The sequence below is a fragment of the Chrysochloris asiatica genome, unplaced genomic scaffold (assembly GCF_000296735.1).
Source record: "Chrysochloris asiatica unplaced genomic scaffold, ChrAsi1.0 scaffold00213, whole genome shotgun sequence".
In the NCBI taxonomy this organism is placed as follows: domain Eukaryota; kingdom Metazoa; phylum Chordata; class Mammalia; order Afrosoricida; family Chrysochloridae; genus Chrysochloris; species Chrysochloris asiatica.
This window is the reverse complement of record NW_006408731.1, coordinates 3,108,413-3,132,911: the sequence shown is the minus strand read 5'-3', so window position 1 is coordinate 3,132,911 and position 24,499 is coordinate 3,108,413. Positions and strand designations below refer to the sequence as shown.

General features: G+C 40.7%; 1 protein-coding gene across 1 annotated transcript; it reads left to right on the top strand.

Moving 5' to 3' along the window:
* Nucleotides 1-3,843: 3,843 nt before the first annotated feature.
* On the top strand, nucleotides 3,844-24,271 carry LOC102828880 (butyrophilin subfamily 2 member A2-like). Its single transcript, XM_006872881.1, has 7 exons — nucleotides 3,844-3,928; nucleotides 7,294-7,641; nucleotides 15,603-15,884; nucleotides 17,849-18,022; nucleotides 18,464-18,484; nucleotides 18,589-18,615; nucleotides 23,649-24,271. Exons 1-7 carry the CDS (start codon nucleotides 3,844-3,846, stop codon nucleotides 24,269-24,271), a joined length of 1,560 nt encoding a protein of 519 aa, XP_006872943.1.
* The last annotated feature ends 228 nt before the right edge of the window (nucleotides 24,272-24,499 follow it).

The following is a 24,499-nucleotide window of genomic DNA, read 5'->3' as shown; positions in this document are numbered from 1 at the left end:
GTATAGGATTCCAAGGCTGTACGTCTTTGTAGGAGTAGAAAGCCTCATCTTTCTCCCATGGAGCATCTAGTGAACTTGAACCTCAGACCTTGTGATTCCTGACCCAATGTTTATCCTCAAGAGTCACCGACTCATAATTGGCTCCCCTATGGAAGCCCTTAGAAAGGAAGGATAAATAAAATCTTGTAAATTATCTTTTAATTGTTGTTGTTTTTGTTAGGTGCCATCGAGTTGGTACCGACTCATAGAAACCTTATGCATAATAGAATGAAACACTGCCCGATCCTGAGCCAGGTTCACTACTGTTGCCACGCTTGAGTCCATCCATGCTGCCACTTGGCTAATCCATCTCATTGGGGGTCTTCCTCTTTTTCTCTGACCCTCCACCTTACCAAACATGATACCCTTCTCCAGCGACTGGTCCCTCCTAACAATATGTCCTAAGTATGAGAGACAAAGTTTGGTCATCTTGGCCTCCAAGGAGCACTCTGGCTGCACTTCTTCCAAAACGGATCTATTGGTTCTTTTGGCAGCCCATGGCACTTTCAATATTTTCCTTCAACACCATAACTCAAAAGCACCAATTCTTCTATGGTCTTCCTTATTCACTGTCCAGCTCTCGCATGCATATGAGGTTATTGAAAATAGCATGGCCTGGGTCAGGCACACCTTATTTCTCAAGCTGACATCTTTGCTCATTAACAACCTGCAATATGCAGATGATACAACCTTGCTTACTGAAAGTGAAGAGGACTTAAAACACATACTGATGAAGATCAAAGAGCACAGCCTTCAGTATGGATTATATCTCAATGTAAAGAAAACAAAAATCCTCACCACTGGACCAATAAACAACATTCTTATCAATGGAGAAAAGATTGAAGTTGTCAAGGACTTCATTCTTCTTGGATCAACTATCAACACTCATGGAAGCAGCAGTCAAGAAATCAGATGACATATTGCATTAGGCAAATCTGTTGCACAAGACCTTTTTAAAGTGTTGAAGAAGGAGATTAGTGGAGGGAAAATGAAGGTAGCAGGAGACACAGTAAGGAATGCAATGTTAAAATGAAGAGGTTAATATTGTTAACTGTTGGTACATGGAAGGGATTGCAATCGTTGTGATGAAGGAAACAATATGATATGCTGAACATAAAACTAATAATCTACTCTGTAAACCTTCACTCAATTCACAATAAAAAGTGAAAAAAGAAAGAAAGAAAGAAAGTTTGTGAGTAACCATCTAACATTTAGCTATTGGTTTCTCCTGCATGGAAGTAAATCAGTCCAGTGAAGAAATGGATCATGTGAACATCAGCCTCCATGAACCAAGACCTGAAAAACTAGATGGTGTCCGTCTACCACTACCAAATGATCACTAGCAACTGCCCAGAAAAGTATCACATTAAAAGGTCCTGGATAGAGTGGGAGAAAAATGGAGAACAAAACTAAAAATCATAAAAACAAAAACCAGACTTATTGGGGGATAGATTTGGGGAACCCTTAGACTATGGCCCTTAGTCTCTCTTCATATCTGGAAATGAGCTAACTCCATGACTGAATTATCAGTCAAATACACCATTCTATAATGGAAACAATAGTACTCTTGATAGACGCACACCTTAGAATAAACAACCATTTGGGATCAAGAAGGCAGCATTTACCAAGGACAAAATTCAGAAAGGTTAAGAAAGGAGGAATGGAAATAGGAAACACAGGGAGGAAATGGGTAGGTGATGTTACATTGTGGGAATTGTAATCAATGAGATCAAACAAAATGTACACAAATTGTTGAATGTAAAATTGATGAAAATTGCTCTGTAAATCTTCACCCAATTCACAATAAAGGAAGAACAAATGTATAAATAATTCATGAAAACTTTTCTTATCTAAAAGATTCAAATAATTTAAAAGGTAAAAGTGTTATTTCATTCAATGAAGGTTTAATCCTCAGTTTAGCACGCAAGCTTCTTCTTAGACTCTAAAAAGGTATTTATATATATGTGGACTCCTGGTGTGACAATGTAGGATAAGCATTGGTCAGCAGCTCAAACCCACCAGCTTCTCCTTGGAACAAGAAAACAACAACATACATATGTATGCATACATTTTTGTTTTTATTTTTAAGGGGAATCGTTAGTATAGTTTTGCATTGTGCTTTTGTTTCACTGAGTAATACATTATGATTATCTACGATGGTGGTGGTGGTGGCTGTGTGCCACTGAGTTGGTTCTGACTCTTAGCCACCCTGTATATGGTTTGCAACTCTATAAATCTTTATGGGAACTGAAAACCTCATTTTTCTTGTGCTGAGTGACTGGTGGATTCGAACTGTAGACGTTGACGTTAGCAACCCAGCTCGTATCTACTATGCTAGCAGGACTCTTCTTATCTATGATGTTGTTGTTGTGTGAACATAAATCATTCATTTAAATGAAACATTGAATTCCATTATACATCTAACCGGTCTCCTCTGGGTGGCCATTAAATTGGTGATACTTTTTTTACTTTTAAAAAAGCATGGTGCAGTGTCATCTCTACATGTACTTCTCTCTGCACTTGCACAAGTACTTTGCTGGAACAGATATTTGGAGTGGAGTTTGTGGGCCAATTATGCACATTCTAAATTTCACAATGTTTTACAAATGACTAGAATTCAAACAGGTTTTGCCACGTAGCACAAAATGGTCCTGGCACATAGTGAGTTCTCAGTAAATATTTGTTTAGTAAATGAGTGAAAACATGGGTGAAACCTGGTCTTATTCCTAAGTTTCAGTTCACTAACCAGGTCAGAAAAGTCAGTTACCATGGAGTCATTCTAACTCACGGCTACCCATTTATGTTAGAGTATAACTGTGATCTACAAAGGTTTCAGTGATGGAGTTTTTAGGAAATAGAGCTCCAAGTCTTTCTTCCAAAAAAGGGCTAGAACCTTCAATCTTTAGGAGCGTGCTTTAACAATTTGCACCTCCCAAGGACTCCTACTCTACCTAGTAACTGGTGAGACGTTAGTCTCAAAAGTACAATTGGTCGACTGACCCACAGTCAGCCAATCCTGGCCTCTGGAATATTCATTGGCAATCTTGGTACTTTGTGGTCACTGAGTGACCGGTCCGCATTTCCCACACCGACTTTAATGGGGAGCGAACTAAAGTTTTCCCTCTACTTTCGGGACGGTTTGGTTTCTGGTTGTAACTGTGCCCATGGGCAGGTTGAAGGAAAAAAGGACGACCGAAAAAATCATCATTTAAGGGAAAGAGGAGAAAAGAAAACACAAGAATCAATTATAGAAGGTAGGAAAGGGAAGGGAGGCATTGCAGCTCCTGGAAGTGGGTGGTAGGTGGACGGAGACGGGGAGGAGGACCCTATTCTGATGTGCAGGAAAGACTGAGTCTTTCTGTTTGGGAGGCTCTGCCAATTTACCTCGGGTCACAAAGCCTGCTGCACTGGGAGGAAGATAGGGTGGAGGGTGGGGCGTGGGGGCGCATGGAAGAATATCAAGTGACAGAAACTCAACCCTGTCTAGAGAATTGAGCCAGGGAGGGCAGACAATTGCCTTCTTAATCAACCAGGAGGCATATGGAAAAGGATGTGTTGTTGGCTGTATGGAATATGTGGAATTTTTAATGAATTTTTTAGATACCTCAATCAATACCTGAGTCAGGAGAAGAAGGGGGCTACTCAAGACAAAAGCTGGGGTGTTGATGATACAAACGTGGGTTTCAGGAAAGTTTGACCTAGAGCAGCACTGTAGTGCTAAGTCCCCTTGGCTGATTCCTCCACTTTTGCACCCTTAGGCCTTTGGGTCCCTGTCTCTCCTGGGTGACTCCGTCCTTGGTGCCTATGGAACCAGCTGCTTCCTTGAACTTCTTCCTGCCAGACTCCCTTATCTTCTTCCCTCTCCTCTGCGTGTTTGCACTGGTCTCAGGTAGGGGTTTATGCAACCTGCTCTTATCAAAGAAGAAGAAGAGAGTGGGGATTTATGCCACTTGGTCTTATCAAAGAAAAGAAAATTGATACTTAAGTCTTCAACAAGAAAGAGCAAAGTAGAAGTGCGCAGTTGTATTTACCCATCCTTTGCTTATACACTTGTTCACAGGAATACTGCACACACACACACACACACACACACACACACCTCCCCTCTTTTGGAAAGTTGTTGTTGTTTAGTGCCATCCAGTCAGTTCTGACTCATAGGTACCCTGTATAGGGTTTCTGAGGAGCCGCTGGTGAGCTTGAACTGCTGATCTTACTGTTCAAGCCAACCTTGAAGTCCAGTGAATTAACCTGCAACATCACACCAGAACTCCCTGAAAAGAAGAGTACCCTATGAAGATAAAGGTGCTCCCTGAAAAGAAGAGCACCTTTATGATCTCTGAAAAGAAAAGCACCTTTATGCCATTTCAGTTTACCAAAGGTAAAGCAAAAAAGCAAAGAAACAAATGGTAAAGCAATTACCATTATTTATATGGAAAAATTGTTTTGAGTGTTATCAGAGTAAAAATAAAACCAACCAAATCACATCAAATAACATAAAACAACACTAAATTGAAACTACGAAGGCTTCAGGCTGAGATGCTGAGGGTAGTTCTGTGGGAAGGAGCCAAGTCCCCTTGGCTGCTTGGGGTACAGGAGCTGCCTGTTGAAAGACTTTGGAAAGCAAATACTGAACACTAGTTTAAATTTTCATTTTTTTTCATAAAGTGAGAATCCTTTTCATATTTCTTTCAGAAGAACAGGTATTAATGTGGGTTTTTTGTAAAAAGCAAAGGGGTAAAGCAAACTTTCAACAAAGCAGGATATATCTGTGTAATGAGAGCCACGAATGCAAGCCACATTTGTCATTTAAATTTCTAGTCATTACATTCAAAAAGAAGGAGCCCTGGTAGTATAGTGGATTAGGATCTAGACTGCTAATTGCAAGTTCACATCTACCAGTCTCTATGTGAGAGAAAGATGAACTTTCTGCTCCTGTAAAAGTTCACAGCCTCAGAAACCCTATACAGGGTCTCTATGAGTCAGAACTAACAGGGTGGCACACAACAACCACCATCACATTAAAAAAGAAGTCCTTGGGTAGTGGAAACAGTTAACACGCACGGTTAACGTGCTCAGCTGTTAACCAAAAGGTTGGGAGTGCAAAACCACACAGAGGTGTTCAGTATTTATAAAGACCAGGCAATCTACTGAGAAAATCAGCCATTGAAAACCCTATGGAGCACAGTTCTATTCTGACACACATAAGGTTGCCATGAGCAGAATAGACTCCATAGAAAATGGTCAACTGGTACACTCTAAAAGCAAAAATAGATAAAATCATTCATTGCCATGGTTATAATCCCCTCCATGCATCATCAACCAACCAAAGGGTATATATACCCTTACACTGTAAGCCTGCCTCCCGGTCGTCAGCACACAGCCCCTCTCCCTCTCCAGGTCTATAGTTCCCAGCTGCTCCATCTCTCTACATCATCGTCTCTGCCTCCATCTCTGGCATCACTGTTTCTCTGGGTAGGGTCCCACACTCCACTTTTCTCCCTTGATGATCCCAGGGACCTCCGCTCCTGGACTGCAAAGTCAATCACTCCCCTCCTTTTACTACAAAATGTCTACCTTTACATTTCCAACCCTGATAACAATTATTCACTATTGTACCACAATAGAGCTATCTGCATCTCCTCTCATCCGCCCTGTGCAGACATATTGGATACTACTCAGTGGTGATTCTACCTTCCTCCACGCCCTCTGGATCTAGGCTCCCTCTTGAAAGCTTATAAGCCAGTCACTTCTTGCCTTTGTAGTCCCCTCCTCCCCCATTTTGAGTAGCCAATGTCCAAGTTGCCCATCCCTGTCTACTCTGTGTATGGATGGGGTGGGAATGATCCTTGTTGTAAAGATTTGTCCCCTCTTTTGAGCTACTACATCCATAGGTGTAGGTCAAGTTCATCAAATTGTATCAGATTACTCTTTTTTTCCTCTTCTTTCTTTTTCTAGTTGAGCTCTGACCATCCAGTCATTGAAGTCAGGTCAAGTGGGTGTTATCTGTAAGTGTGGGTGTTCTTATGCACTCTCTTCTTATCAGCTGGACACTTCACTCTCCACTCTAGTCCTCTGTGGCTATGTCACTGACTCTGGGCCCAAAGTCCCCAGGTCTTGCCACACTGCTGGCCAATCAGGTCTCCACTTGGGTTCACAGTAGTCTATTGAATATTGTATGACTTAGCTCCCAGATTCATTGCTGTTTTCCCCTCATTTCCCCTTATCAGTGATGAACATCGTCACCAATCAGAGCGCATGTGTACTCGTGTATTACCATTGAGTCTTAGTCTTGGAAGGGAGTTTTCCCTGAGGGGACCTGACCATTTGCCTTGATGTCTCCTGGGCGAGCAACTTGCTTGTTCTTGTAGTAATCAGTCAGACTGCTGTTAATGTATTTTCCTGTCAGTCTTTCTTTCCAGAAGTATCTTCTGTTCTTCTAGATGCTCCAAGCTGGTCTGCTTGCCCTTTCAAGTAGAAATTTCCCACCTCAAAAGATTCTGGATGGGGTTCAGGATTCTACCTATCGTCTTATGTAATGCAGAGGCTTTGCAGGAAGTCTTCTTCAATGGGCACGTTGTAGCCCCATTTTAGGTATTCCAATCAGTTATAGGCAGAAGACGGACTTACAAGCTTTCTATGGTGATATTTCTGACTATTCCTTTCTCTCCCCCTCAAGTGTCTATTTTATAATGGTATGCCAGGGAAACCAAGATTCAAAAGACACACAAGCATCTTAACATTAAAATGAGTTTTAAAAGTATATTTGATTTAACTTAAAAGTATCCAAAAATGTTTTTATTTCAACATTTAATTAATGTAAAAATTACTAATGAGATATTTAAACTTTAAAAATAAAATACTAAGTCTTCAAAACCACTTCTAGAACATTGAAATTGGAGCTAGTCAGTGACTTTCATATTAGGAAGCTCAAGTTAATACTACATTGCAGGCACTATCTTGGACGGGAGAATTGAGGAAAATTCCTGTGAACCTAGGGTTTATAGGACTCACAGGAGTTTTAGTAGCTCAGTGAGTGCTCCTCAATGTCTTACACACAATGCGCTCACAACCTCTCTGTCCTACTTTTTCCAGGAGCAGTGCCAATCACCCACAACTCATGGCCCTTAGTGTCCTCAGCCCAGGAAGTCCCTGTGTCCTTAGCAAGAATTGGGCCCCTGGAATATCTACTTCCTTTCCTGCCTTAGATATTTGATGGTTGATGTCCTTCTCTGATTCTACATTTTTGTTGAACAGCCCAGTTTACTGTGGTGGGGCCAGCTGATCCAATCCTAGTTATGGTGGGAGAAAATACTACATTACAGTGCCACCTGTCACCAGAGAAAAATGCTGAGGACATGGAGGTGCGGTGGTTCCGGTCTCAGTTCTCCCCTGCCATGTTCGTGTATAAGGGCAGGGGAGAAAGAACAGAAGAGCAGATGGAGGCTTACCAAGGAAGAACAACCTTTGTGAGTGATGAAATCAGCAAGGGGAGAGTGGCGTTGATCATTCACAATGTCACAGCCCAGGAAAACGGTATCTACCACTGTTATTTCCAAGAAGGCAGGTCCTACGATCAGGCCATCATGCACCTGATGGTGGCAGGTACGTCTCTTCAGTTTGCTTAGTAACTTTTTCACAGTGTGACTCTTGGGGAACAGTTTCTCTCTTAAATCAGGCCCATTGTAGACCAGCAGATTTTGCATGGAATCTCCTTTAAACAAAGGGCCAGGTGACTTTACCCTACTAAACTGAAGGTATCACTTCTTCAGAAGCATATACGTGAGCCCCGTGAACCCTTCAGCAGAGGAGACTATGCCTATGGATAATTTTACACCTAATTCTTAATGATCTTTAGGGTTCTTCATCAGTAACATTTAGAATTAATCAGATATTTATATTGTGAAATATAATACACATTCAGAAAATTCATAAAGCATTAGTGTACAGTTTACTGAATTATTATAAAGGACGATTTGTGTAAGTACTACCCAGTTCAACAAATTAGAGCACTACCCTCTTCTTCTTCTCAGTCATAAACCCCTGCCTCTTCCCACTAAGTCCCAGCTTCTTGTTGTTGTTGTGAGGTGCCATCGAGTCAGCTCTGACTCATAGCGACCCTCTGCACAACAGAAGGACACACTGCCTGATCCTGCACCATCCTTACAACTGCTGTTACACTTCAGCCCATCTGCTGTTGCCTCTATGCCAACCAATCTCAATAGGGGGTCTTTCTGTTTTTTGCTGACCCCCCACTTTACCAAAGAGAGGTGATTCAATGTAATGTGTAAACAATAGGACAATATCATTAATATCACATGCAAATACAATTTTGCTAACAATAATTCAAAAACAACCGCAGCAGTACATTGACGGGGAATGCCAGAGGTTCAGACTAGAATCACAAGAGGACATGGAATAAGGGATATCACTGATGTCATCGAATGGATGTTGGCTAAAGCAGACAATACCAGAAAGATGTTTACTTGTACTGTATTGACTATGAGAAGGCTTTTGATTTTGTAAATCATGATAAACTATGGACAAGATTGCAGAGAATGAGTGTTTTGAAACATTTGTGTTCATGAGAAACCTGTACATAGACCAAGAGGCAGTTGTTAGAATAGAACAAGGGAGAATTGAATGTTTTAAAATTAGGAAAGGTGTACACAGAGGTTGTATTCTTTCACTATATTTATTAATCTGTATGATGAGCAAATAATCTGAGAAACTGGATTATATGAAGGATGGCCTGTAATATAGAGATGATGCACCATTGCTTGCTGAAAGGAAAGAGGACTTGAAATACTTACTGATGAAGATCAAAGACCTTAGCTTTCAGTATGGGTTACACCTCAATAGAAAGAAAACAAAAATCCTCACTACTGGATCAATAAATAACATCAAGATAAATGGAGAAAAGATCGAAGTTGTCAAAGACTTCATTTTGCTCAGATTAGCCATCAATACTCATGGAATCAGCAGTCAACAAATCAAACAACATATTGCATTAGACAAATCGGCGGCACAAGACCTCTTTAAAGTGTTCAAGAGCAAAGATGTCAGTTTGAGGACTAAGGTGCACCTGACTCAAGCCATGGTATTTTCAATAGCCTCACATGCATGTGAAAGTTGGACATTGATGAAGAAGACCTTAGATGAATTGATGCATTTGAGTTATGGTGTTGGAGGAGAATATTAAAAGTACCCTGGACCACCAAAAGAACAAATAAATCTGTGTTGGAAAAAGTACAACCAGAATGCTCCTTGGAAGTCAGGATGGTCAGACTTTGTCTCTCAAACTTTGGAATATTGTCAGGAGGGACCAGTCACTGGAGAAGGACATCATGCTTAGTAAAGTGGAAGGTCAGTGAAAAGAGGACGACCCCCCAATGAGATGGGTTGGCACAGTGGCGGCAGCAATGGGCTCAAGTGTAGCAATGATTGTGAGATTGGCACAAGACAAGGCAGTGTTTCATTCTGCTGTGCATAAGGTCACTATGAGTCATTACCAACTTGACAGCACCTCACAACAACAACAACAACAATCTCCAGTTCTCTATTTTCAGTCTTGTAGGTTTGTTTTACTTTAAATACTTCTATATCTGGATTGTGTTTGGGGTATAGTGTTGTCATGTATGGTAATACCAGGTTTTTGTCTGCTGGTTCTCAGTCCAAAGAACACTCTTTAAAAACTTTCCCTAAAAGCCGAGACTGTAAATTCCAAAAAGGCAAAGTTTTTCCAAAAAAAAAAGCTAAAGAGGATAGAGAGAAACTCTGTTAACTGATGGTATGTGGAGGGGATTATAATCAATGTAATGAAACAAGGTATATGAATGTTTGAATGTGAAACCGATGATGTGCCCTGAGAACTTTCACTCAATCCAAAATAAAAACCTTAAATAAATAAATAAATAAATAAAATAACAAAGAAAACTCTTTAGAATTTTTCATAAAGCTGTTCTGGTTATTACAAATTCCTTTAATTTCTGTTTATCAGGAAATGTTCTAATTTTGCCTTTCTATTTAAGGAACAGCTTTGATGAGTATATGATTCTTGGTTAGCAATTTTTTTTTTCTTTCAGAGTTCTGTATATGTCATCCTATTGCCTTTTTGCTTTCAGGGTTCTGTTGAAAAATCAAAGATCAGTCCTATTGCTTCTGCTTTGTAGGTAACTTTTTGTTTTTTCGGAGCTGCTCTCAGGATTCTTTCCTTGTCTTTGGTTTGATTATGATATGTCTTGAGGGTTTTCTTTTGGAATCTATCCTGTTTTGGGTTTGTTCAGCTTCCTGCATAATTATCTTCTCATCTTTCATGATTTTAGAGAATTTTTCAACTCTTTGACAATTTTCTCTCTGCTTTTTGTTGTCTCTTCCTGTTTTGGAATTTCAGTGTAAGTTGTTCCCCTTCATGGTGTCCCCTATAATTCTTAGGCTATCTTTAGATTTTTTCATTCTTTTTCTGATTGTTCTTCGAGCACACTAGTATTGAGATACTTATCTTCAAGCTCACTAATTAAGGCTTCCATTGCTTCAACTCTACTTCTTTGCCCTTTCATTGTGTTGATCATTTCTGAAATCTAAGAATGAATGTTCTGAATTCCTAATTGTAGGTTTCGTATTGTTTCAAAATTTGCATTTCTGTTTGTTCTAGTAGTGTTTTCCTGAATTCTTCTAAGTTTTTTCTGTGTTCTCCTTGCTTTCCTTGATCTTTCTGTCAACCCTTTGAAGGTACCTAAATATCATTCTTTGAATTATTTTTTTCAATTATCTCCATTACCTTTACTTCCTCAGAAATGTTTTCTCTCTCTACGTCTTGGTCATTTGTTTAAGTCATTCTCTCTTGTTTCTTTGTGTGAGCTAAAATTGTCTATTTCTCTAGGGAATTGTGGGATTGTTGTATTTGTATTTAATTGACAATTGTATGTTGATGTGTTCTTAGGCTCTTACGAACTGTTTACTGTGGGTGTAGGTAGAGAACGGAAGCATGTACAGGTTAAGTTAGGGTGTGATTGGCTGGTGTTGGCTGCTATCATTAATCAGGTGGCATAGTAACTGGCATGTGTTTTTGTCTAGTGGGTGGAGCTACAGAGATCACAGCTGTGACGGTCTCCTGTTAGATGGGAAAGAGAACCCCCCCCCACACACACACACACAAGAAAAGAAAACAGAATAAAAAGGAGCCAACAATGAAAAGAAAAAAACAAATATAAAGAGAAAAAGGAAATAAAAACAGGCAGCAAACAAACAAACAAACAAACAAAAATATAATAAGTATAAAGACACAAGGGGGACATGGAAGTGGAGCTATAGACAAGAAAATCAGAGAGAAAATAAAATGAAGCAATTAAAAAAAATCAAAAAACCTTAGAAAAACCAGGGAGAAGGAAGATGCAAAGAGAAAGAGAGAATTAAAGAAAGATCAAAAGGCGGGGGGGAGATGAAGGAAATCAGAAACAGAAGAAAAGAAGGAAAAACAAAAGCAGAGATAAAGAGGATAAAATTAAAGCGAAGTAGAAGGAAGGGAAAGAATAAACAAACAAAAACAATGAAACAAAAATACCAAACCCCAAAACAAAACAAAGCAAAAAAACAGTGTAGCGTTGAACCCAGAGAGGAGAAAATTCCGGGGGAAGAGGGGAGTCCTGCAAGCTCATGAGGTGGGTGTGGAGATGGAGGTAACAACAGAGTTCCTGGCCCTTGATGCAGTTCATATAGGCATCGATGTTTATCTATGTTCAGGACACTCAGTCTGGAAGTAGTTCATGGAAGCTCTTGATGGAGCTGGTTTCAATGTCTGTTAAGATCACAAGACAGCTGGGAGCAAGGTGACTGGTTAAATGCTGATCTGGTGGCTCTATAGGTTCTGTAGGTCTGGAGCTGAGGCCCCTTGAATCCAGGAACAAAGCAGTGCACCAAAGTGACATATCCAGTCCCAGCCTCACATTGACTTGACTCCCAACCATATGGCTCTGAACTCCTGGAGAGCAGGGTCTGTACTAGGGATGGATGATGGTGGGAGCTGGGCACCCAGCTGGCACCAGGGGGTCATGGAAAAAAGAAGGAATTGCACCTTGTCTGTCATCTGTGTGAATCTGCTCTGCCAGGCCACCTTCTGTTGCCAAAACTGCTCACAAGATGATCAAGCTGCATCTGCCCGGCCATTCACCCAGGCAGTCTCCTTTCACCTTTCCTGCTCAGTTTCTCCTCCCAGCGAGCCTTCCACTTCTCTAACCTTTCCTCTGAAGTTCAGGGTTCTCAAATTTTTATCTGTTTCTGTTTCATTTGGTCTCTAGTATCTTTGTTGTAGAGGGTCCATGTTTTGTGTCTGCCTAGTCCACTATCTTCACAGAAGATCCATGTCATTTGATTTCTTGACTACTGCTTCCATGAGTGTTGATAGTGGAGCCAAGTAAAATGAAGTCTTAGACAACTTCAGTCTTTTCTCCATTTATCATGATACCGGTCCAGTTGTGAGGATTTTTGTTTCCTTTACTTTGATGTGCAATCCATACTGAAGGCTGTGGTCTTTGATCTTCATCCGTAAGTATTTTAAGCAAGGTTGTATCATCTGCATCTCTCAGGTTGTTAATAAATCTTCCTCCAATCCTGATGCCACGTTCTTCTTCATAAATCCAGCTTCTTGGATTCTTTGCTCAACATACAGATTGAATAAGTATGGTGAAAGAACACAACCCTGCTGCACTCCATTCCTGATTTTAAACCAGTCAGTATCCCCTTGGTTACTGTTCATATGACTGCCTCTTGGCCTACGTATGGGTTCCTCATGAGCATAATTAAGTGTTCTGGAATACTCATTCTTTGCAATGTTATCCATAGCTTGTCATGATCCACACAGTCAAAACCAAGTAAACATCTTTCTGGTGTTCTCTGCTTTTAGCCAAGACACATCTGACATCGGCCTATCCCTCATTCCACGTCTCTGTCTGAATCCAGCCTGAACCTCTGGCAGCTCTCTGTCAATGTACTGCTGCAGCCATTTTTAAATTATCTTTGTTTCCCAAATACTTAACAAACACCTCCTATATTTGAGACACGATTCTAAAACTTAAGATATGAGGCTAAGTCAGAAAGTAATATTAAACAAAAATATTAAAATGTGAAGCTATTGTTTCTCAACATATCCTCTATCTAGGTCTTCATATACTTCTGAAGATGATGTTTCCGTCTCTTTAACCTATTCCCAAAGAATTCTGTGCTGTTCAATTTATACCACGTCTAAACAGTAGTTTTGACATCCTCAAGGGACTCAAAGCATGTTCATTTTCAATGTTATTTGAGTTAGGGAACAACAAGGATAAAAAGTCTGAAGGGGCACAAGCAGGTCTGAAGAGTGGATGGGGTAAGATTTCCCAAAGAAATTCTCTTAGGACAGCCTATGCATTGTGGTTTGAAAAATAGTCCTTGACATAAGTTTCCTGGCCTTTTTCTCACCAATGCAGTTTCGAATTTACTTAAAACTTGTTCATAATAATCCCTTGTGATTATTCTGTGTCTTTCAAGAAAATATGTCAAGCTGCCCCTTGGAAATTCCCCAAAGATTGCCATAAACTTCTAAGCTGACCTCTCTGGCTTGAATTGAGTGGCCCTCTGAAGCCACAGCCTTGATTGGACCTTTTTTTGAAGGCACCCTAACAAGACTAAGACAAATAAATTACAGAGGAAACATATTTGCAGCCATCACTAAGAGCAGTGATATGTTTGAACGTGTTTTGTTTGGAATAAATCCATGAATGTATGAACTGGAATCTCAGGAGTAATACTTTTGACTTACTGTCATAAATCAATGAACAAAATACATGAAGATTCCTGCCCTCAAGAAGTTCAGATTCTAGAGGGAGCAGAAAGTAATAAATGAAATCATTAAGTAAAATGGATCATGTATTAGGGAGTCTTGGTGTGGTGCACTGTGGGTTAATTCGCTGGATTGCAAAGTTGGTTGATCTGCAACATTGGTGGTTCAAGCTCACCAGCCACTCCTTGGAAACCCTATACAGGGTCGCTATGGGTTAAACCAACTTGGCAGCACTTAACAACAACAACAAATAATGTATTAGAGCTCCCTAGTGACACAAACAGTTTGCCCTCATCTACTAACCTAATTTTGGCAGTTTGACCCCATCCAGTGACTGCACAGAAGAGACTCCTACTCAGATTCGTGGCTGTGCTATATAGGGTGTGAGAATGTAAATCTATATGGAAGCAGACAGCCTCCTCTTTCTCCTAGAGTGACTGGTGGGTTTGAAACACCAACTTTGTAGTAAACAGCCCAACACCTAACCCATAGTGCCATCAGGGATCCTTAAGCATTTATTAGGCAGGTAGATGCTTGATATGATAATGAGGTTCATTTGTGTGATACTTAGAAAAGTATGCAGAGGGGAAGCAAAAACAAACCTCTTGTCATCAAGTCCATTCTGACTTATGGTGACAGATTAAAACTGAACACCAGAAGGTTTTCTTTCTTTCTTTATTTATTTTTAAATTTTTATTGTGAATTATGTGGGTTTACATGGGAAAACATCAGTTTTACATCCATCCTATCGTATTTCATTTCATTGCAATGATTATAATCCCCTCCATGCATCATCAAAGAACCAAAGGGTACATACACTCCACAGGCCCCATCCCCACCCCGGCTGTCAACACACAGCCCCTCTTCCTCCCTGAGTCCAGTGTCCCCAGCCACTCCATCTGTCCACGTCATCATCTCTGTCTCCATCTCTGGCGTCACTGCCTCTCTGGGTAGGGTCACGCTCTCCGCTCTTCTCACTTTATGGTCCCAGGGACCTCTGCTCCTAGGCTGCAAAATCAATCACTCCCCTCCTTTTGTCAAAAAACATCTATCTCTACATTTCCGACCCTCACAGTCAGTCCTGATGGCAATGATTCACTATTGTACCACAAGAGTCTTATCCCCATTTCCTTTCTCCAGCCCAGTTCCAAGAGATTGGAAATCATTCAGTGGAGGTTCTACCTACCTCTGCCCCATCTGGAACTAGGCTCCTTCTTGAAAGTTTGTAATCCAGTCACTTCTTGCATTTATAGCCCTCCTCCCCCACATTTTGGGGAGCCAATGTCTAAGTTGCCCCTCCCTGTCAACCCTGTGTACCGAGGAGGTGGGAGTGATCCTTGCTGTAATTGGCTTTAGTCTTTATAGAAACAAATCACAAGTCTGGATAGGTTCAAACCACCAGCATTTGGTTAGTAGTGAGTGCAAACCATCTGCACCATCCAGGGACCATTTTCTCCTTAAAGACCGTAGTATTTATTTGGAATATTGGTCTTCTAGTAGCCTCTGACTTTAAGGTTCTTTCTACCTTTCTCCTTCCTTGCTTTCCTCCTCCCTGTCTCCTTCCCTCTTTTTCTTTCTTCCTTCCTTCCCAGAAGGACTACTGCAGTTATATGAAACATGCATGTTCAGTTTCTCTAATATCTGCCCAATTGCTCTTTTCCTTGATTGTCATCATTAAGAGCTGATCTTCTAAAATACACCAGTTAAGACATCATTACCCTTTTAGCTGAGTCCAAGTCTCTCTCCCCAGGTCTGGGCTCTATACCCCTCATTGAAATGAAGGGCTATGAGGATGGCAGCATCCGGCTCGAGTGCACATCTGTCGGGTGGTTCCCACAACCCCATGCAGTGTGGAGGGGCCCTGCTGGAGAAGTCATGCCCAACCTGGAGGAAAATTACACTGCTGAAGATGATGGTCTTTTCACAGTCACCATGTCTGTAATCATTAAAAACTGGTCTGTGAGGAATGTGTCCTGTTCCATCACCAACACCCTGCTGAGCCAAGAGAAGGAAACTGTGATATTCATTCCAGGTTAGTTTCCTGCCCTCTGGAAACTTCATATGAAGCCAGGAACATCGATAGACAAATCAGAGCCCTAAGTGGGGATGGAGATGTGAAAGTTGGGGGTGAACTGAGCTGACAGTTCTCTTCTTGATACAAAGGGGAAACAAATATATTCAAAACACATGAGGATAAATCTGATAATAGTTTATGGTCCTTATCCTGCAGCAATTTTCCAACACTTAGAACAGTCATAAAAAGTGGAGAGTGATTTGGGTGGATTACTACCTGCAGTATGCTTTGACTTTTGGTACTTCTAGCGCATGGGATTTCCTAAGGTACATAACTAGGAAAATTCCCTATCAACAGACCTTCATAAATTCAATCCACAAAATACCTCACAAGTGTGTCTTATTATGCTCAAAATACTTCACAAGTGTGTCTTATTATGCTCAACTAGTTTAGAACCCAAAGCTAAATCAGTGAACAAAATTCATGAAAATTCCTGCCCTCATAGAGCTTACACTCTATAGGAAACAGAGTCTTAAGTGGAATAACTAAGTAAAATCAATACTGTATCAGATGGTGAAAAAATAAAGCAGAGGAGGGGGTAGCGAGTGCCAGGGACATTGGGGCATGGTAATTATAAATAGGGTTGGCAGAGAAAGTTTTATTAAAATAATGATATTTAAGCCAAGACTATAATGAAGTGAGAGAGTGAGCCAAGGAAATACTTGAGGGCTGAACAATCTAGGTAGAAGGAACAGATTTACAGAGTCTGATGCAGGAATGTGTCTGGCAGCTTCAAGTAACCCCAAGAGACTTGTATGGCTTGAATAAATCAAGTGGAGGGTAAGTTGGAGGAGATGTGCCTAGATCATATAGGCTGTGTAGGTCACAACCTATCAGTTTGTAGTACTGTGATAGCTTGCATATTGTTAACAATCCTAAAAACGATGCCACAGGTATTTCAAATATCAGTAGGGTCACACATAGTGGACAAGTTTAGCAGAGCGTCCAGACAAAGACTAGGAAGCAAGTTTTGGTAATCTACTTCTGAAAATTGACCAAGGAAAATCATAGAGATCACAAAGAATATTATCTGATGTACTGCTTGAAAGTGGATCTCCTATATTGAAAAACACTCAAAATACACAGAGACAGCAACAGTGAACTTGGGCATTGCAAGAATCATAAAGACGATACAGGACCAGGCAAATATTTCATTGTACTGTACACAGGGCCACCATACGCCAGAGCCCACTCAATGGCAACTAACAACCACAACCACAACACAATGATTCTTATGCTGAACAAAATGGAAAGTCATTGGATAGTTTGAACAAATAATGTGATCTCACTTAGGCTGCTCTGGTGAGAATACAAAAGGGCTTCAAAAAGCTAGTAAGTAGGCAAATGGAACTTAAAGGTAATGACAATTTTTCCATGACCTTTTTGAAGCCCCCTCATAGACTGAAGGAGTCCTGGTATGACACCATAGGATAAGCACTTGACCCCAAGGTCGATTTTAACCACAAGGTCGGTAGTTCAAACTCACCAGCCACTCTTCAGAAACCCTATACAGGGTTTCTATGAGTCAGAACTGACTCAACAGCACTAAACAACAACAACAACATAGACTGAAGAGTGTAAAGAAAGATGCAAGGAGGAAGGCATTGCAATATTTCAGGCAAGAAGTGATGTTGGTTTGTACTAGAGCGGTGACCATGGGGATTCAGCATGGCTGGTTAGACTTTAATCATTATGACTTTTCTCATGGGTGACCCAGTTGTTATGCTTTCTGATTTCCTGGGTCTTTTCCAGGCAATTGTTGTGGGGTTAGACAGCAGAAGCAAGAGTCTTTCTCCATCTGAAGTTTCTGAGTAAAGAGTCAGACAAAGCAGGGGCTTAAGGAAGCTCCTCAGATGTGAGGGTCACTCTCACCCTGGACCTCCTATTTTTCAAGGAATGGAACTTCACTGGCTCTCTTTCAGCACCCATAATTCCCAGCACCTCTCACTGGATGGTGGTCCTGGCTACCACCCTGCCAACTCTGATCCTTCTCATCCTCATCACTGGGGGCATCTGTTTCATTCAAAAACTCCAGAGGGAAAAAAAGATTCTATCATTGGAAGAAGAGAATGAACAGAAAGACAAAGAAATTATAGGTAAGGAACTGGGAAAAAAAGGTGCAGAAAAAGTGAAAGAATGTCACATAAAAGACAAGTAGGAGCACAATTTACTGTCTTAATACAAAGGGCACAGTTCTGACAGGGAGAACAGAGAGGAAAGAGACACAGAAGCTAGGGACTTGGAATATTCACATCCTTGTACCTCATCCCTCAGAGCTGTCTTTCTCTTGTTCTGCAAACATTGAGCATTCATTTACTTGATTACATGCAGCACTATAGTGTTGAACCAAAACAAACCTAAACAAAGTACAATGGTGTCTAGTTGCCTGATTATATGGCACTTCTGGTTCCTTGATAATTTCTTAATCATGGGATAGGGGTGGGGGTATTCATAGAAAAGACCATTCTTTCATTAATACAAATCAAATTCTCTTGGTTCGTCTAAGGACACTAATTTTTTGTTTGTTTTGTTTTCAGAGAAACTTCAAGAAGAGTTACGTAAGTTTAGCATTTCCTGAGCATTTCCAGATTCCACACACACTCTGTATTCTGTTTGGTTAGGCTTTGTCTTACGACATTCACTTCTGTCTGTCCCATTGCAGGATGGAGAAGAACCCTCCTACATGCTGGTGAGCACCTCTGACATTCCCTCAGGTCTTGAAGTTTCTTCCCACTAACCAGCCAACAAGATACATTAGAGGCGATGAACAAGGGAGCCTAAGGCTGGCTGGGAGGCAGCAGAGGGCTGAGGTTGGTTCTCCAGCAGGGGTCTGGGGTTTGTTCACCACATTGTCCCACCTAATACTGGATCTTGACTCTTCTGTCAGGGAATTCCAGGAGCTCTTAATCGACTCATGATTCTTTCTTTTTAGAATAATTTAATCCATGATTATCAGAGGTCTGCCATTCATAGTGGACCTCTTCAAGAGTTCTATTGCAGTAGTTATTGCCCTTTGGCTCTGGGAAAATGTTGAAAGACAATAATACTAGTTTAGCTGTTTAGAACTGGGAGATGATGGAGTTATATGGGGAAAGGTATAAGTTTCCAGAAGTCTGTCTCAAGGACATTACAAAAAAGTGGCCAGAAATGCCATCTTGTTTCCATGACAACACTCTATATAAAGAGAGTGACGGAAGAGGAGTTAGGCAAAGAGAGAGCACAGAATCCAGAGAGGGAAGATACTATATTCAACTCCCACAGCATACGCCTAGTGAGCACTTCACATGTTATAATTTTTCATTTTATGACCATAAGCACCAAAGAAGACAGGCTTTACAAGATACCGTGGGACCTGGACTTTTCCTCTTATTCTAGTGAATTTCAAAACTATAGTTATCAAACATATTAACTCAGGGGAAGAAGAAAGTAGTTTTAACACAATTTAAACCTAGCTTGAATAGATAGTAATAAATGTGATGGAAATGGCCTATCAACATCAGGAGTGTGAAGCATTTCCTAAATTCAGAGGTGTCTCAGCTATAGTCTTCAGACACATGTTGTTGTATCTGAAAGCACAACTGGATGGAAATATCTTCACCCCCTCAAACACACACACACATATGAGGGGGCTTCAAACAGTTCATGGAGAACTGGAATCGAAAGATAATTGAATTTTTCTACAAAGTTTTTTTTTGGAGGGGGGGTGAGTGGGTGCTAGGTGTAGGAATAGGAGTGAGGGTTAGTGTTAGGACTATGGCTAGATCTAGGCTAAACACAGGACTTCCTTTAATGTTAGGGTTATGCTTAGGAATAGGGTTAGTATAAAGGATAAAGGCTGGACTAGGGCTAGGAATAAGGCTTGGTCTAATTTTTAGTGTTGCAGTTAGGTTTATTTATTTATTTATTTTGTAAAAAACTTTTCATTGTGAATTGAATGAAAGTTTACGGAGCAGATTATCAGTTTTACATTCGTTAAGTCATTTACTTTGCTTCATTACAATGATTGCAATCCCCTCCATGTACCAAGAATTAACGGTATTTACCTCTATTCACTTTAACTATCGCACTCCTCCCTGTGTCTCCCGCTACCTTCATCTTTCCTGCTAATCTCCCTCTTGCTATATATTGCCTGTCCTGTCACCCATGTTAACATGTCTACCCTCTAGCCCATGAATAATTTTCCCTCCTTCCTTCTTTCCCTTCCTTTGTAGCCATCATATATTGTTTCTTTTATCAAGAAAACGTTTTCTTAACTTTTTGAAACATACAATGTTTGTCCTTTTTTGATTGACTAATTTCACTCAGCATAATGTCCTCATAATGACATCATGTTGTGAGTTATTTCTCAGATTCATCATTATTCTTCAACATTTCATACAATTCTATTGTATGTGTATGTATCACAGTTTGTTTTACCATTCTTCTGTTGATAGGCATTTAGGTTGTCTCCATTTTTTTATGTGTTTCTTATAGACAGCATATTGAAGCATCCTGTTTTCCTGTCCATTCTGCTCTCTCTGTCTCTTGATTGGTACATTTAATCTATTTGTGTTTAGTGTAATTATTAATAGATATTCATTGGTTGCTGTCATTTTGCTGTGTGTGTTTTTTTGTGGTGCTGATGGATTCTTGGTTCCACATAATTTTTGGTTCTGAGTTTGTGGGTTTTCTTTTCATTTTCATTTCTGTCATGTTAATGTTTATTAAATCTTTCTGATTTTCCTCTTTTTTTATTTTTGATATGCAGGTGTATTAATTTTATTTGAGGTTACCTTGTAATTTACTAACATTTTTCCCACTTTAAAAAACAATCTGCTTTATCTTTAAATCTACTAGACTTCCTGGCCATTTGGAAGTTCTGTATCTACACTATTCCTTCTTTTTACTTTATAGTTGACTTCATTATAGATTGATATCTCTGGTTCTCTTGTTTCAGTCTTGAAGGTTTATTTTAGTTCAAATACTTCTATATCTGGATTGGGAAGCCTGGTGTAGTGCTGTAAGATAAGTACTGGACTGCAAGGACTATTTGAAACACAACGTTGGCAGCTCAAACTTACCAGCCGCTCCTCAGAAACCCTAATACAGGGTTGCAATGAGTCAGAACTGACTTGATGGCACTTAACAACAACAGCAATAACATCTGAATTGAGTTCTGGGTGGTGTTGTCATGTATGATAATCTCAGGTTGTTGCCTGCCATTGGTGGTTCTCAGTCCAAATAATATCCTTTAGCATTTTTTATAAAGTTGGTTTGGTCCTTACAAATTCCCTTAGTTTCTGTTTATCTGGAAATACCCTAATTCTGCCATCGTATTTGAGGGACAGCTTTGCTGGATATATGATTCTTGATTGGTATTTTTCTTTTAGAGTTTTGTATATAACATCCCATTGCCTTTTTTCTGCATGGCTTCTGCTGAGAAATCAAAGATCAGTTTTCTTGGCTCTTCTTTGTAGATAACTTTTCATTTTTCCAGAACTGCTTTCAGGATTCTTTGCTTTTCTTTGATTTTGGAAAGTTTGATTATGATATATGTTGATGATTTTCTTTCGGGATCTATCCTGTTTGGGCTTCGTTCAGTTTCTTGTGTGCTATGCTTTGCTTATCTTCTCATCTTTCATGATGTTAGGGAAATTTTGTTCCAACAACTCTTCAGCAAATTTCTCTGTGCTTTTTATTGTCTCTTCCTGTTCTGGAATTCTGTAAGTTATTCTTTTTCATGGTGTCCCACATAACTTAGGTTTTCTTCAGATTTTTTCATTCTATTTTCTGATTGTTCTTCTAGCATACTAGTATTGAGAGATTTATCTTCAAGCTCACTAACTCAAGTTTCCATTGCTTCAAATCTACTCCTTGGCCATTTCAATGTATTTCTGAAATCTTATTATTAATCTTCTGTGTTTCTAATTGCAGGTTTTGTATTGTTTCAAAGTTTACATTTATTTTTGTCTGCCTGTTCTTTTAATGTTTTCCTGAATTCCTCTAAAGTTTTTCTGTGTTCTCCTTGCTTTCCTTGATCTTTCTATGAGTCCTCTTAAGGTACCTAAATGTCATTCTTTTAGTATGGCTATCTTCTCATCTTTCATGATGTTAGGGAAGTTTTCTTCCAACAATTCTTGGACAATATTCTCTATGGGATTTTTGTGTATGTGTCTTTTCCAATCAAATATAAATTACTTTTATCAGATAGTCTGATACCATTTCTGGGATTCTATTTTATGACTCTATATTTTGGTCAAGGACCTCTGGTAGCATAGTTATTATGAATTGTACTGCTAATCTCATGGTCAGCAATTCAAAACTATCAACTATTCCGTGGGAGAAAGATGAGGCTTTCTGCTCCCATAAAGATTTATAGCCTTGGAAACCCTGTACAGGGTCGCTATGAGTCAGAACCAATTGTACAGCACATAACAACAACAACAACATATTTTGGTCACTTATTTGAGGCATTCTGTCTTGTTTCTTTCTGTAAGCTGAAATTGTGTTTTCTCTGAGACATTGTGGTATTGAATTGATATTGATTTGATTTTGGTGTGTTCTTAAGTACTGACTACCTGTCTCTGGTGGATGTGGTAGAGAATGGAAGTGTGAACATAGTTTTCTTTCACTGTCTATGTTGACTAGTTCAGGGCTGGCTCATAGGCCTCCAGAAGCAGAGGTACTATGCCCAGTGCCTGACCCCAGGCAGAGCAGAGGCTGCAGCGGAGGGGGTCACACTGGTCACTGAGTTGGCTAGGGAAGGTACTGGCCACCCATCTGGCTGCTGGGTGGCACAGGAACAAGGGAGAACTACACCCCTTGCTGCCAACCTCCAGCTGTGTCCTATGCCTCTAAGCTCAAGAAGACCATGCTATTCAACACCAGCCCACAGTCTTCCCATTTTTCTTCTCTCTCATTGCTCCTATTCAGAGTACTATTGCAGTTGGCACACCATCTACTTCTATGTCCTATCCTCTGATGCTCAGCGTTCCAGGACCACCATCTGTGCCTGTTTCACTCGGTTTCCCATGCCTTTGTTTCAGAAGGCCGATAGAGTGCATCCTCCTACTCCACCATCTTGACCCAGAACTCTTCCACAAGTTTGTCGAAGTCTCCACATATACGTACCTTTTGCCACACATACCTCTCATGCAGTAAGTTTGCTTTAGGGGGACATTTATTCTCACTCTTTATACTTCTAAAGGTGTGCATGTCAATCATGTAAGTCATTTGTCACATGGCTAAGTAATGGTGGAGCATAGGGAAACAGTAAAGGGACCCACTCAGGACTCTGTGTATTGAGAAATTCACCTTCACTGCTTTATGTGGGCATGTAGTGTAACTCCTGTGGAGTGAGGAATGGGGCTTAATTGCTTCCTGGGATGTCTCTATGGCCTCTTCTGGTTTATAACTAGAGAATTAGAAAGACTGTGTTGAATAGAAAAGGGGACAAATCTGAAAAAATGAAAGCCATTTGTTGAACTTTCTGGATTTCTGAGACCCACCCCCACCCCCACCCCAATTCTCCTCTCCATGAGAGCAATGTTTCTATCACTCCAGGATAGCATTGCAGCTTCAGGAATGCTGAGTCTCTGAGGTGCCTTAGATCAGGGCAACTTTATAAAAAGGTTACCATAGTGGGGATCTCTGCCAACTTTCTGGGACCCACGCATGGACCAGGAATCATGCAGTCTCCAGAAGTCCTGATTGTTTCCTGACTAACCCAGACTTCCTCTGCAGCTGATGTAGTCCTGGACTCTGACACCGCTCATCCCGAGCTCTTCCTGTCCAAGGACTGGAGAAGTGTGGTACGGGGCCCCTCCAGGCAGAGTGTTCCTGATAACCCTCAGAGATTTGACTGTCGGCCTTGTGTCCTGGGCCGGGAGAGCTTCGACTCAGGGAAGCATTACTGGGAGGTAGAAACAGAAAATGTAATGGTGTGGGCTGTGGGAGTTTGTAGAGACAATGTTGAAAGAAAAGGGGAAGCCCCACTGGTTCCTCAGAATGGCTTCTGGGCCCTGGAGATGTTTGGAAACCAATACCGGGCCCTGTCCTCCTCTGAGACAATTATTCCTGTGAAAGAGCACCTTCATCGAGTGGGCATTTTCCTGGACTATGAAGCTGGCGATGTCTCCTTCTATAACATGAGGGACAGATCGCACATCTACACGTATCCCCGGCTAATCTTTTCTGGGTCCTTGAAGCCCTTCTTCAGGCTGGGGTCTGATGACAGCCCCCTTGTCATTTGCCCAGCATTCACAGGGGCTCAAGGGGTCACAGTGCCTGAGTGTGGCCTGATCCTGCACAAGGCAGGGGCTCACCGCCGCCACCAGGATATATTCCTTGGTCTCAGAGCTTTGTAGACATTCTTTGGGCATCTCTGTTACCGTGGTGCAATCCCCAATGTGAAACAAACTCTGGTTTACTCTTTCATGTATGAGAATTTCCTTCTGCTGCCCTTTGACACCCACCTCTCCCTTCACTGGTGGTGGTGGCTGTGTACTGTCAGGTTGGTTCCCACTCATAGCAACTCTGTATAGGGTTTTCAAGGTTGTAAATCTTTGCAGGAGCAGAGAGACTCATCTTTCTCC

Coding starts and splice junctions, on each gene's coding strand:
- LOC102828880 (XM_006872881.1), top strand. CDS start 3,844: ATGGAACCAGCTGCTTCCTTGAACTTCTTCCTGCCAGACTCCCTTATC. Junction 15,885..17,848: donor AACTGTGATATTCATTCCAG/GTTAGTTTCCTG, acceptor GCTCTCTTTCAG/CACCCATAATTCCCAGCACC. Junction 18,485..18,588: donor GAAACTTCAAGAAGAGTTAC/GTAAGTTTAGCA, acceptor GTCCCATTGCAG/GATGGAGAAGAACCCTCCTA.